General features: G+C 40.5%; 2 protein-coding genes and 1 long non-coding RNA gene across 5 annotated transcripts in view; 1 reads left to right on the top strand and 2 right to left on the bottom strand.

Moving 5' to 3' along the window:
- LOC125298155 (histone H3-like) overlaps nt 1-13,995 on the bottom strand; it is a 781,614-nt gene that overhangs the window by 676,950 nt on the left and 90,669 nt on the right. The window contains exon 2 of the mRNA XM_048248865.1: nt 480-495. Coding sequence (XP_048104822.1) covers nt 480-495 — 16 coding nt within the window. The remainder of the gene's footprint in view (nt 1-479; nt 496-13,995) is intronic.
- Nucleotides 4,798-11,681, top strand: LOC125298130 (cell adhesion molecule 3-like). Of its 3 annotated transcripts, XM_048248831.1 has the most exons (7): nt 4,815-4,872; nt 4,993-5,093; nt 5,827-6,037; nt 8,841-9,113; nt 9,595-9,921; nt 10,380-10,631; nt 11,010-11,681. In XM_048248831.1, the coding sequence occupies exons 3-7, from the start codon at nt 5,884-5,886 to the stop codon at nt 11,240-11,242; spliced, it is 1,239 nt and encodes a 412-aa protein (XP_048104788.1). In that variant the 5' UTR covers nt 4,815-4,872; nt 4,993-5,093; nt 5,827-5,883; the 3' UTR covers nt 11,243-11,681. The 3 variants fall into 3 exon arrangements, with proteins under 3 accessions (XP_048104787.1, XP_048104789.1, XP_048104788.1); XM_048248830.1 differs by having other exon boundaries at nt 4,798-5,093; XM_048248832.1 differs by having other exon boundaries at nt 4,798-5,093; nt 5,302-6,037.
- On the bottom strand, nt 6,044-11,098 carry LOC125298193. Its single transcript, XR_007194180.1, has 4 exons — nt 10,966-11,098; nt 8,788-8,972; nt 6,631-6,744; nt 6,044-6,531 (listed from the first exon to the last, which is right to left on the bottom strand). It is a non-coding gene; the product is annotated as an uncharacterized LOC125298193 (long non-coding RNA).

Raw genomic sequence — 13,995 nt, 5'->3', positions numbered from 1 at the left:
AAGAACCCATTTTTTAAAAATCCCAGCATCTCAGATCATTAGAGTTTTGAAAGATTATGTCCTAGGTCAGGAACTGTCAGTCTAAAGTGGTGCACATCCAACATTATGCCACTAACGTTTCTATGACTATGTTAACTTGGTGGACAGGTCATCTAGTAACAAAGTTTTCAGTTGAGATTCCGTACCAGAAAGCGTGCCAGAACATATTAAGATTAAAGGCGTGTTGTTTGATCTACTGCCCTCTGGGAAGAGGTACAGAAGCCTGCGCTCCCGCACTACCAGACTCACCAACAGCTTCATACACCAAGCCGTAAGGATGCTGAACTCTCTCCCTCCTCCACCCTCAGCTACATAACATCCTGGACATTGGACCCAAAAATGGCCGCCTGCACTACTCCACTTGCACACTTGCACACTTGTACACTTTACAACTGGTGTTGTTGTCCTGAAACACAACACTTCTGCTGCTCTTACATAACTTGCACCACTATGCCACTTCTTCTTACTTAGGTCAAACAGAACTACCCAAGCCTTTTATTGGCCTGAATTTGCACTAGTATTTTTATTGACTGTCTATGCACAATTTCAACCACATTTTGCTGCTCTTATTTTTTCATTATTATATGTGCCCTCTTATTTACTTATTTACTTACTTTTTTGTTTACTTGAATGTTATGTTTGTCTGTGGACCTAAATTGGTAAAATATGTCTTGTCTTCACCGTGGGATAGTGAGAAACGTAATTTCGATCTCTTTGTATGTCTGGAACATGTGAAGAAATTGACAATAAAGCTGACTTTGACTTTGACTTTGACTTGACTTTGAAATTAAATAAACAACAAATAAATTATGGGTCATTCCACGTCAATTCAACCAGGGCCCACGCACTTAGGTCTCAAAAAATTCTGAAAAAATTGTACAATTTGTGCAACATTTGTATCAACTTTGAGGGACAGCTATGACCATGCAGGATTATACAGACCAAACGTGACGATTTTGCTACATACTACTCCTATTTATGTACCAGCATGCACAATTTGAGCCTCCTACATGGTTTAGTTCTTGCGCTGTGGGCTTGTGAACTTTGACAAAAAAAAAGAGGCAGAGCAAAATCGACACCCCCTCCCCCTATAAAACTGGCTGTATCTTGGAAAGTATTGATCTTACATAAGAGTAATTTTACAGTGTGTCTCCTGGGTAACATAGGTACACCTGGTAATTTTTTCAGAATTTTTTGAGACCTAAGTGCGTGGGCCCTGGTTGAACTGACGTGGAATGACCCTTATATACAAAAATTTAAATGTTGGAATTTGCCAAATTACCAATTTGGTCCAAATTCTGTCGTTTAGCTCCTAAATCTCACTAGCACTCTGCAGGCTGACACGCTTGTGTCCCAGTTTGTAAGGCCAGGGGTGTAAATTTAGGACCCAAATGCAGACACAGAGATGGGAGCTGGATATAAGGTTTAGAATTGTAATGATAAGCAGCAGGACAAGACAGAAGGCAAATCTCTTTGGTCAGAAAACAGTCTAGGTTCAGCACAGAGTAAACAGAGGCTAAACAAAACTACCAACTCCAAAATTCAAAATAATCCCTGACGCACAGGAAGTAAAAAATCCAAAAAGACAGACAGAACAAGATAAACAATTCCTTGGAAAGATTTGACTTGAACACTTGCTAAACAGACTTGACTTGAAAACCATGAAAGTGTGAAGTTCAAAGCACCTACATGACTTGGCTGAACCTATTCAGAAGAAATAATTTACCAAAGACACAGACGCAAGACATGGTTTAAATAGTGAGGGTAACTTAGAACAGTGCAGGACTCAATCAACAGAAAGCTAAGTGCAGGAACAGGACAACACATGGAGTGGACAGAGGACAAACACAATATGACAAGGAACAGAAAATATCCACACAGAACCATAATCTAGAGTAATTTTTGTCCCAAACACACAGAGCCATAATGTAGAGTAGTTTTAGTCCCAACTGATAGTATATTTTTACTACCATATTTCTCTTAAGACTCCAGGATCCAGGCTTTTATTCTTTTCAATGAGGGGCCAGTGCCCCTTAAGGGAGAGATGGCATGTTTGTGTTGTGTGAGTGCGTGAGTGCGTGCGTGCGTGCGTGTGCTTATGGGTGTGCCTGTGTGAGTGCATGTACATGCATGCGTACATATATCTACTGTGTGTGTAGGTGTCATACATATTATTACTGTGAATGTATATGTGTGTTGTGCATATGGAATTGGTTAACATGACCCCTGAAGGCAAACATATGCAAAAAAATTGGTCATCCTAGGCCCTACGGTTCTCAAGATATTCACAGAAAACTCTGTTGGTGTACAGTCACTAAATGTACACATAAATGAATTTATTGTATGACCGTGAACAAAAGTCCACGAAACTTGGCATGCATTCAGAGAGTGTCATAATGATCCTACACTTCCAATTTTGTGCAGTTTTGACCATGTCAGCCAGAGATATTGTGATTACAATACCTACAGGCCAGTTGGTGTACAGTAACATAAATTAATTTATTATATGGCCCCCCATGAACGGAATTCCACGAAACTTGGCGTGCATTCAGAGGGTGATCCTACACTTCCAATTTCGTGCAGTTTTGACCATGTTAGGTCACAGATACCAGCGATTACAACACCTCATTTTTACTTTTTCGTTTTTAACTAGGTGGCGCTATACATGAAATGAGGTTATGGAATGGGTTGACATGGCCCCTTAAGATCAACATACAAAAAAAAGGTGATCCTCCTACAGTTCTCGAGATATTCACAGAAAACTGTATCCGCCCTACCCTCCTTTCGGGGGGTCCAGTCCAGCGGGGGGGCTACAGATCAAAACGAGAAACAATGGTTCCATGCTATCCTTGTGGGGCTATATGCCCACCAAGTTTCGTGCACCCCGGTCTTTCAGTGTCCCGGGAATCCTTGACGGAAAATTGGCCATGCGAAAAAGAATTTATTTTATTTGACTAAACCTAGTCTAAAAAATTTGACTAAACCTTTTGCAGACCAGTTATAAGAGGCATGCTAACACATGATTGTCCAGTAGAGGGCTGTAGAGCGACTTGGAGGGCATGGCTATACCAAGAGAAGGAAGAGTGATTTCCACTCTGTATTTTTAGTAGTTTCTCTTGAGTGAGATTTGAACTCCTGCAAGTCTGAATTATGTGAACTCCTGCAGGCTGACACGCTTGTGTCACGACTTGTAAGGCCAGGGGTGTAAATTTAGGACCCAAATGCAGACACAGAGATGGGAGCTGGATAGAAGGTTTAGAACTGTAATAGTAAGCAGCAGTACAAGGCAGTAGGCAAATCTTAGCAGTATAAGGCGAATAAAATAATTAGTCATTGGTGTGTTTGGGGCATAATATAATTTAAAGTTTTAAACCAATAAGAATGACATCTGTCATTCCCTTCAATGGCGCAAAGAGCGACGTCAAAGAATGCATCGGTATTTTGACAGACACTCATTGGCAAAGTGAAACTAACTTCACCATGGTGTCAGTCAAAGACATGGCAGTTATACGCAGTTAGTTACTTTCATTACTGACTGACAATGGGGTTAAAAGCAAACCCTATAGCAGCCTAAAAGTCAGGTTCAATAGCTAAGTAATGCAAATGTGTACTATATATACACCAATATTATAAAGTTTTGGTGCACAAATGTCTAGTGCGGTTCTTTTGATTAAGAGGACATTTAAGTGACCCTACACTACGGAGCAGTATATCTGTCTGATATTATACCTAATTGCAACACAGTGTACAGCAGCTCTTGCCTTATTGCGTACACCACCTTTCTAATGTCTAACCGTCCCCTATCTGACTTGCAATAGCAGCCTCAAGCTCCAGGCTGAGACTGCTGGATGGCACCTAAAAAAAATAAAACAGCAGTTGCCATATATACAGTTTAGATTTATAATCTCACATTGGAATTACTCCTTGTCATGAGGCATTGGTATCCAGGCTGTTTGTCCTGATTTGAAATGATTAGGCCAATACTGCTGCCAAAAGTCTTATATGAAGAGATTTGTGACCAAAGCCAGTGTAAACATAAAGGGTTAACTTTGTTCCTGCCAGGGGGATATCTAGACATCAATGCTTCCTAGAGGAAGGAAGGGCTGAGGGGGTGTGAACACACACACACACACACACACACACACACACACACACTAGAGTTTGCTCACTCACACACATACTGTGCACATACATAAACTTACAGTATGTTATTAGTTATATAGTATTTTGTCTGTGTAGTTTTATCACACCTTTTTAGAGTAAAAATGCAGTCAATAAAATGCTTCAGCCAAAACTAATAACATCTTAGGGAAAGTAAGCAAGTATTCTAGTGTCTTCTGTGTAAAGTACAGAGGAAGATTAAATAGCACTGCCTTTTTCCCCCATTTGTCATGATTTCCATCATGATCATTAATTTTTTAATAGCCGTTTACAGTTAACAACACAATATACATTTTCAGTTAGTATCTTTCATGATACTCAATGTCACTTTATAAGTAGCCTACAACATGACAAATACATTTCATAAAACACTGATACATAACCAAGTCACAATGAATATGCTAACTAATTGAAGAGATAGCTTTTTTTTTTTTTTTTAAGTATATTTTTGGGGGGTTTTGCCTTTGTTTTCGATAGGACAGTGAGAGACTGACAGGAAATGACTGGGATAGAGAACAGAGTGGGATTGGCCTGTACTGGTAATATGAATAAAAAACTCCTCCACCCATAGTGTTGAGACTCATGTCCTGTATTGTATTCACAGTAGATCTACAGAGGAGGATCATATTGTGAGTGATCAGAGATGCAGTTCTCCGTAGGCCTATTTCTGAGGTAAATAAGGAGTGAAATTATAAATTGACAGGCAACATCAGGAAGCCTTTGAAGCTGGATTAGCAGAGGTGTTACATATCTGTTTTTCTTTTTTTTTTTGTTGGACCATGATCCTAGCAGCAGAGTTTTGAATTATTTGGAGGCGCTGAAGGAGCAGGGATTAAACTGCAATAGTCAATGAAAGACGTAACATAAGTGTTGACCAGGACTTCTGCACTGAGGTGAGTGAGGAGGAAAAAGATACTGTGAGAAACATTAATATGTGCAGTGAAGGACTATGTAATATAACACCAAGGCTATTAATATATAATATCATAGGCTAATATAACCTGAGTAATATGGTACTTCTGTCTGAGAAGGTGAAAGTGTTTTTGTGTCTTTGGAGCAAGCAACTACTTGTTCAGTCTCTGTTTCACTGTTTCATTTCAGGTAGTTTGTGCCATCATTGAGTGTCGTCAACATAGCTGTGATTGTGAAATGAAACACAGTCATGGGGAAGGATGTTGGATTCTAAAGAAATGATAAGTAGCCTTGAGTATTGAGATTAAAGTGACCCTAAAAATGGTTTATAATCATGCTTCATGTAGCCAATAGGAAACAAAAACATGGGTTTAACATATTAAACATAACATAACAACCAATGAGAGATATGTAATAATAGCATGTTTTCTTGGTTAACTGATTAGGACAATAATTAACAAATGAGGACATACTGTAAGTCTATGGCAAAAGGTACCTAGAGTAACTGATACAACTTCATCCACGTGTACTGGATTAGAATCCTGGACAGCACATTTAATATTTGTAATAGGCTAATGCTGAGTTGCCAACATTCAACACTGGCTTGGCACAAAATAGACAAAGATTGTGGAGTAATTCGGGAGGAGGAGAAAGGTACAGGCATGGTATGCACTGCAGTCACTAGAATTTGCTATTTTTTTTACATTACGGCAGAGCAGGGAAGAGAAAGCACAGCAGGCCATAACTCACTGTTCAACAACACAAGTAGGTATGTCAGTACCAGGCTCTGGGGCCGACCCACTCACAACCAACCAGCCTGCTGTCTGTCGAGGAGCTGAGTTCAGCATGGATCAGATGGACTACTCTCTAAGACCAGGAGTTTTCTGGACACTGCTTCTGATTTTATTCAACTCGACACCATCAAGTAAGGAAGGCTTGATTCGTTTGAAAGGAAATTTATTTATTTTTTATTTTAGCAGTTGTTTCTCTAGTGGCCTCTTTTTTCTTTCTTTCTCTCTCTCTTTCTTTCTTTCTTTTACACTCTCACAGATTTGAAGTCAACAGATGTGATTATTTTGGGTGCGTGCGTTTAGGTTATGGTTAGGTTAGGTTGAATGGAGGGTTCTAAAAATGAGAATGGATCCAATCCTCATAATCCCTTAAAAACCTGCAATGATTTTACACCATAACAACTTACTTTTTTTAAGTTCAAAGAAACAAAGGTTACGCTGGGCTTGCCTTCATGCTGGGTGCCCAGGGCACAAGAGAGTCATTCCATTGGCATGGGGGAGTTGCTCTGTAGATGTATGTTTGGGAGGAGTCCGTTTCACTCCCTCCAGGAAACACGCAAGGCCAAAGTTCTTCAATTACTGATGGGTTTATTTTGTTTCTTTAATTCATCTTTAGTCCACCGTCAAACTGTTTAAAAGCAAAAACACAATAAATAGACAATTCAATCACACAATGAAAAGAGCAGATAAATCAAATAAATTAAGCATCTTAAATACACAAACATACCTCGCTGGCTGCATACAAACTGACCGCGAGTCGGCATCTCAAGTCTATCACTCAGAGTGAAGAGTACAACAATACATGTGTCCGAGTGAACCCTTACCCACATGACGTCACTTCCTATTAATCAATCATAATTAATAAGTAAGAAACAAGTAAGACACAGAATGCAATTCATATGATGAAAATGTAAAACAAACATGTATCAAAGAGAAAAGGTCTGCTTAAACAGATAAATGTGAGCTTAAACCAGTGGTCACCAAACTACGGCCCGCCACTTCATTTTGGGTGGCCCCCCAAAACATGTCTGTGGTATGTAGCATCCGGCCCGCACGGGAGTACATCTTCAAACTATAACCTCCGCAATTTCCCCGCGAGTCTTAACAGTACACATGTAATACTCTTTTTGTCCACTGGTGGTTGTTTTGGCGCTGTTTCGCGCTTGCCATCGAAAACGGAATGAAATGTACAGGCCTACCTGCAAACAATGTAAGAGGCCTATGCTGACTGCATCAGTGCTCAAAGTATTCTAAAAGTTTATCCATTAATTGTTAATAACTAACTAACGTCTATTCAAGTTATATTTCTGGGACTTTCTGGGATAATTATTTCTATTTTTTATTCACTCGTTCAAATGTTCATACAAAGAGTTCACAAAGTTCTCATAAGGTGAGTGAAAGTTAGAATGGTGGTAATTTCAGACCACTTCAGCACTTCCTAAAATTCTCAGAGTTTGAGAACTTTAAATTATTTGTAGGATATTCACAACATGTGCTGTGTATTCAAAGACACAGAGTTCAGAGTTCACACATTTTTAATAAAATATACTTTTTTTTACATTACATTACATTACATTTGGCTGACGCTTTTTAACCAAAGCGACTAACAACATGGTAAACAGTAAGTTTTAGAACAATTCTCACAATTTTAGGACAGTTTCAAAAAAACATTAGAGTACAGTAAGAATAAGTGCGTCGGTGAGTGCTGTTTTTAGCAGTTACTTGTCAGTTTAAAAGCGGCTGGTGAGTGCTAGGATCAATAAGACTTGTTGTAAGTGTTGCTATGAGTAGATGTTCTCTAAAGAGCTGGGTCTTCAGGAGTTTTTGAAAGTGGAAAAGGATGTCCCTGCCCTTGTAGGAACTGGCAGTGTGTTCCACCAACGAGGAACAACAGATGAGAAAAAGTTTGGATTGGCTTGAGCGTACCGGTGGTAGAGCTAGGCGTCGTTCGTCAGAGGAGCGAGCGGTCTGGAGGTAGTGTAAGTCTGTATGAGGGCATTCAAGTAGGTGGGAGCAGAACCGGAGACTACTTTGTAGGCAAGCGTTAGAGACTTGAATTTGATGCGGGCCGCCATAGGTAGCCAGTGTAGCTGGATGAGCAGAGGGTAACATGTGCCCTTTTGGGTTGGTTGTAGACCAGGCGCCCGCCCAGCGTTCTGGATCATCTGAAGTGGTTTCACTGCGCAGGCTGGGAGACCTGTCAGGAGGGCATTGCAGTAGTCGAGTCATTGAGATGACTATTGCCTGAACCAGAAGTTGGGTAGCATCTTGAGTCAAGTAAGTCCTGATTTTCCGTATGTTGTAGAGTGCGAAACGGCATGAACGGGCGACTGAGGCAACATGATCTGAGAAGTTTAGATGGTTGTCGAGAACTTTTGGGACTGCCTGCTAATACTTTTGGGAATGCAAAAGTATTTTTATTAGCAGGCCTATTATTTAATTTGAGCTACATTTTACACTGATATGGCATGATGGCAATATAAACACAGCTAACAATGGTATTAAATTGCAATAGCCTGTGATTAAATGTAATGGAATATTCAACTAAGGTAGACTGCTGTTCACAGCACTAAGCTATTTATGGTTACTGATATACTCAGAGTTTCTGGCCCTCTCTTAGAGCCAGGCATAGTGAGCTGGCCCTCGGAAGAAAAAGTTTGGGGACCACTGGCTTAAACACTGACAGCTGATTCTTGAAGCATGAAACAATTAATATCTGCCTTGTCGCCAAAACAGTTATAACTGTAAACACTTGTGTATAATGCCTTGCCGATGACATGCCAATGTTGCATGTGACATGGATGGAAGTGGTCTATTTTCTCTAGCACAATTTCCCCATTGGGCTACATGGCAATTGAACAACGACATGAAACTGAAACTGCACCATCATAGTCCCTCCTTCTGTGTCCGCATCCAAGTCTTTTGTTTTGGGGCCAGACCAGGAGTGCATCGCAGGGAAGCCCATCGTGGACCCCCCCGGTCTGGTGGTGAAGTACGGAGACCCAGCCACAGCAACCTGTCGTACACCTTACGACATGGATGTCATAGGCTGGAATGCAACAGTGGGAGCTGCAAGTGAAGAGAACACACAGCAGCTGGTCTGGACCGTGCCCAGCGTGACTGACTGGTCACTGGGCAGAGGCATAACATGTGTCACCAGTTCAATGGAACATGGGCAATGCCAGACCCATCTCCCTATCACCATTTACAGTGAGTAAATTCACAAACACACTTGTGATGGCTTGACATTCAGTGTTACTCACTATTTAGACACTATTCATAAAACCTTTTATAAGTGTATCTTTATTGTAAAGTGGCACCTCACATTAGTAAGGGTCATCCACACTGCTGATATGACACGATAAACCATAAAGACCACTCTAACCATAACAATATGTAATATGAACGTCAACGCTGACCAACGATAAGGAAAAGCCTCTAAAAGCAATAAAAAGAATAATGTAATGGTTAGCAGCCTCTGTTTATAAGATCAGACTGGTTTCTCTGCATAACCCAACATGCAACTTTGTGACGTTAAGAGGCCTGTGGTAACATTGATGTGGAGGCCAGGGTGCCAGACTTTGATATCTGTGTGTATGTGTGTGTGCGCGTGCGTACATGTCTGTATGGGTGTGTGTGTGTGTGTGTGTATGTGTGTCTGTGTTTGTGTGTATGTGTGTGTTTTCCACAGAAATTCCTGAGCGTGTGACCCTTGTCTTGTTATACCCCCCTGTGCCACTGATTGAGGGGAGGGTCTACACCCTCTACTGTATGGTCCGCAACGTCGCCCCTCTCGCTAACCTCACTGTTAGGTGGTTCGGAGGAGACAAAGCATGGGCGAACGCGGACATCGTTTCGGTGGAGGGTGAAGAGGTCGCCATGGTGAAGTATCGCCTACTTATCACAGCTTCCAGTGAGGACCACAGAGCCTCCTACAGTTGTGCTGCCCAACTGGATCTGAACACAGCTGAGCCCATTCCTGACACCAGATCGAATAGTGTCCTACTGGAAGTATTGTGTAGGACATTCGCAATATAAATGCGTACATTTCAGTTTGTTGTTTTATTAACAAACTGTCCTAATTCTGGTGGAAGATTTGAAAGTATTGTGTGGGTCTTTCAAAATAAAGCCTACAACTAATGTACACAATTGAACTGACCATTCTATCAAATCATACGGATGTTTTATAAGTATTTATAAATATACATAGAACATCTGACAGCAGTTGACTATGATAAATCAACCAATTTAATTTTGTTGCATTTTATTGACAATATAGTTAATGTAACTCCCTTTACCCAGGGCAGGCCTCTTGATCCTCACAGTCAATTTTCTTTTGCCATTTTCTAGCGTTCTGTATTGATTGATTGATGCTGCATTAATTTCTACCTGAATGTTATTCCTCATTTTTATAAGTCGCTGTGGATAAAAGCTAAATGAATAAATGTTAATATAAATGTTCTTCTGTGCTAACAGATAAACCCAGGGTGGTTAACGCCAGTATGGATGTGTCCCTCAAACCAGAGAGTAGGCTGGACCTGATTTGTGAGGGCGAAGGCAACCCTAGCCCCTCGTATCTATGGAAACACAATAGGGCAGTTTTGGCCAGTGAGAACAAAACAACTCTCTCGATCGAGTCCGTCAGCTGGACCCACGCTGGAGTTTATGAGTGCATCATCACTAACACTCAAGGAGACGTTACTGTCAGCATTAAGGTCGATGTTGAAGGTGAGAGAAATCTTCTGAGCTCTTCTGTTGTTTAGATTACTGTATATCACTTATTAATCATTTATCATTATCACCATAGATGTGCCAGCTTCAACATTTTGAATAGATAAATAGTCTTTAGTCTTCAATGTCCTTAAGGGGATGATCGTTTTCACAGATCATTCCATGTGGGTACAGCACTACATAAAACACCAGTGTCACACATGGCAACACATATAGCATGTGACACATAACATGTAACATATATCCCACACACCCATATGTCCCACACACCCCTACATACATAATGAATATTTGATAATGACTCAGTTGATAGGTTAAAGGGTTGGTTTACCTCGATTGACATGTTCTACTCCCTCTCTCTCCCTCCCTCGTCAGTGCCTTCTTTGACAGTCACTGGAGTCTTAGTGTGGATAGCAGGGATAGTAGCTGCGCTGGGCGTGGGAGTGGGCGTGGGCGCTGCCATTGTCGAGTACCGGAGGACCAAGAGGGGCCACTACCAGCTGAGGAAGCACAGGGCCAGAAGCAAAGCTGTAGAGGCAACAGCACTGCAAGAGACAGCAGCTGTGGCTCATCATCAGGAGAAAGAGAAAGACTACAGACCCACCTGACTCTGAATACAAGAGAAAATCACTGGGTTTTGATTTTGTCTGTTTTGGGGGTTTTTTTGTCTGTTTGTCTGTTCATGTTTTAGCACTTTGAGTTGTATGTTTGATGAAATCTTTTCATTTACAGTGTGACAGGATGGTACAAGGATATGATGGGATGGAAAGGAAATTTAGCAGCAAGAAGGAGGAAGAAGCAAAAGACAGAGAGAGACAGAGAGACAGAGAAAGAAAGAAGACTCACTCCTTCATGTATAGCCTGTATTTAGGCCTACAAATAAAGAACAAAATGGTCATTAGTATGCTGCAACTGAAATCCAGCTTCCTAGCCATGAAAGAAGAGAAATGCACATATTCTGTTTGTTAATATGAGTCGTTGTGCTTTCCTTAATGGCTATGAGAATAAAAAAATATTTGTTTTTATTATTCATTTCTAACCAACATTTCACTTTGGAACATCTCAACGAGAATGAAAACACAATACAAAATATATATATCAAATAAATGTGAGATAGCCTAAAGTCTTTTCCAAGATTATGGTAACTAGATGTACCGCATAGCGGTACAAAATATGATACGCTCAGTCCTGTACATCCGTTCCATGAAAATAAATCACACTTCAATTTGTCTCCATATTTTACTCCATCCCCACTCTTGAAACTTTTTTGTATGCTTATTTGGCATGCCTGAGTGTGTGTGTGGCTGCACAGAAAGTACCCTACTGGTGCTGAAAAGGTGAATAGATTGTAGAATAGCCAAAGAAGATGTAGAATTGTTATAAAACCTTTAAAATCTCTAAACAATCACAAGTAGGGCAGTTCATCACAGTTCATCCATTGCAACTGGATTGATGAAGGTCACTTACACCTGTAGGCTACATTGTATTTGGGAAAGCAAAAGGTATCAGCATAATGTTATTTATTTATTTATTTTTTATGTATTTATAAACAAAACCATCTCTGTCAGTTCCATGCCGTTTTCAACAGCTATCAAAACAAAGGTCATTTTTGGATGGATGGATTTTTGTGAATGTTTCTTCTTCTACATAAGATTTTTAGTCATCTTTAGTTCATGTAATATTTTATTGTCAATGCACAAATTAAGTAACAGTAGTCTGAAACGTTATTGTTAATGCACAAATTAAGTAACAGTAGCCTAGTCTGAAACGAAATGCTGTTTTACATCTAACCAGTGGTGCAAATAACTGACATGTCCAAATGGGCCTTGATGAAATGCGCCGCTAGACTGTTCATACATTTTAACGGGCCCAAAGTTGAAGAGCTTTGTCCGTTATTGTTAGTGCAAATATAGGCTGATTCATGTTCCCTTGCATTGTTTAACTGAGGTCCATGGCTAGTCTGGCTTTCATCAGACCAAGCTCAATCTTTTAAGAAATCAAAAATAAATAGCGGGCAGATCAGGCTGTGTTCACCCAGCCTAGTCCATAGGCACCGATATTGTTTAATTTTCCGATTGAGATATACAGCTCTGGCTATTCTAAATGCAAAAATGCATCAGGGAGTTATGACAAAACGGTAACTAACAAACTAGATCCTAATAGAAAGTTGTTAGCTTCCTAAGCTACAGGTAGGATTATAAGGTAGGCCTAATGACAACATAAATTGTCAATAGGCTATGCTGGCGATAACAAATAAAATCTCCTTTGGAAACCAATGGCTTCACGCCTTACAGTATCAAGCGGACTTAAACTGTCATATCGTGGCGAAAAGTTGTAATAACATTCACGCAGCTCCATGAGTCAAGGAAAGCGAATGAAGTAGCCACTTCTAAATGGGACCCACTACACAGTAGCTTAAGGTGTTTTGCTAAAGCAGCCATAATGAAATGAAGGTGTCATTGTTTGGATACTTCACACACACGTGCTTTTAATTTCACAGACTACAACTACCAAGCTGTAATCAAAGCACATCGATTCCCCTCTCACACCCTGCACGACTTAAAACAAAATAAACAGGCGCCTCAGTCTCACGCATGTATAGGCAAAACTGTATCAGACCGGTGTAACGTTGGTAAATCTTCCATTGCACAGAATGATTTTGTAGCACGTGCAATAAATGACAGTCGAAAGATACAAACAGTGCTGCTATACATTTGCTTGGTATAACCGCATTTATAGTTTTCTACAAATGCAATAAATCAAATGCCTCCATCACTCAACCAACGCTAACGGTAACATTACCTAGGTCCTTATTGATATTACAAGATTAACGCATTCTGCAGTAAAACCAAGCATGTCCGATAAACATCCTCAGATTTATTTCGCTTCAAGAAGAAATGGGAATTACACTTCATGTGAACATCGTCCTATCCTTATTAGATGTCTGGGCTGTAAATTACAGTCCTTGTATGAAGCGTCCATTGTTTTTTTCCAACCCACTTTTAACTTCCAACAAAATTACGTCTCACTGCAACGATGCGCCATCTAGTGGACAAACGATAAACGACCAATACTGAAAATGCAGCCATGATGATGATGATGAATATTTATTTTGGCTTTCTTTTTAATCCTACTGATTTTCATTTTTTACCGGGGCAAATCACAAATGAGTGATTATGAGCCAGGTTGATGTGGGCCCTTGAGACCAACATACCATAAAGATTCACAGAGAACCAGGTCTGCCCTACCCTCCTTCGGGGGTCCAGTCCAGCGGGGGCTGCAGATGAAAACGAAAAATGACGGTTCCATGCTATCCATGTGGGGGTACATGCCCACCAGGTTTTGTGTACCCGGTCTTCAG

The sequence above is a fragment of the Alosa alosa genome, chromosome 7 (genome assembly GCF_017589495.1).
Source record: "Alosa alosa isolate M-15738 ecotype Scorff River chromosome 7, AALO_Geno_1.1, whole genome shotgun sequence".
In the NCBI taxonomy this organism is placed as follows: domain Eukaryota; kingdom Metazoa; phylum Chordata; class Actinopteri; order Clupeiformes; family Clupeidae; genus Alosa; species Alosa alosa.
The sequence above is the reverse complement of the archived record's forward strand: the minus strand, read 5'-3'. Positions and strand labels throughout refer to the sequence as shown.

Excerpts from the sequence above, each read along its gene's own strand:
- LOC125298130 (XM_048248830.1), top strand. The coding sequence starts at position 5,884 with ATGTCAGTACCAGGCTCTGGGGCCGACCCACTCACAACCAACCAGCCT. Across the intron at positions 6,038-8,840 it reads ATTCAACTCGACACCATCAA|ACCAGGAGTGCATCGCAGGG; the intron begins GTAAGGAAGGCT and ends TTTTGGGGCCAG. Across the intron at positions 9,114-9,594 it reads TCTCCCTATCACCATTTACA|AAATTCCTGAGCGTGTGACC; the intron begins GTGAGTAAATTC and ends TGTTTTCCACAG.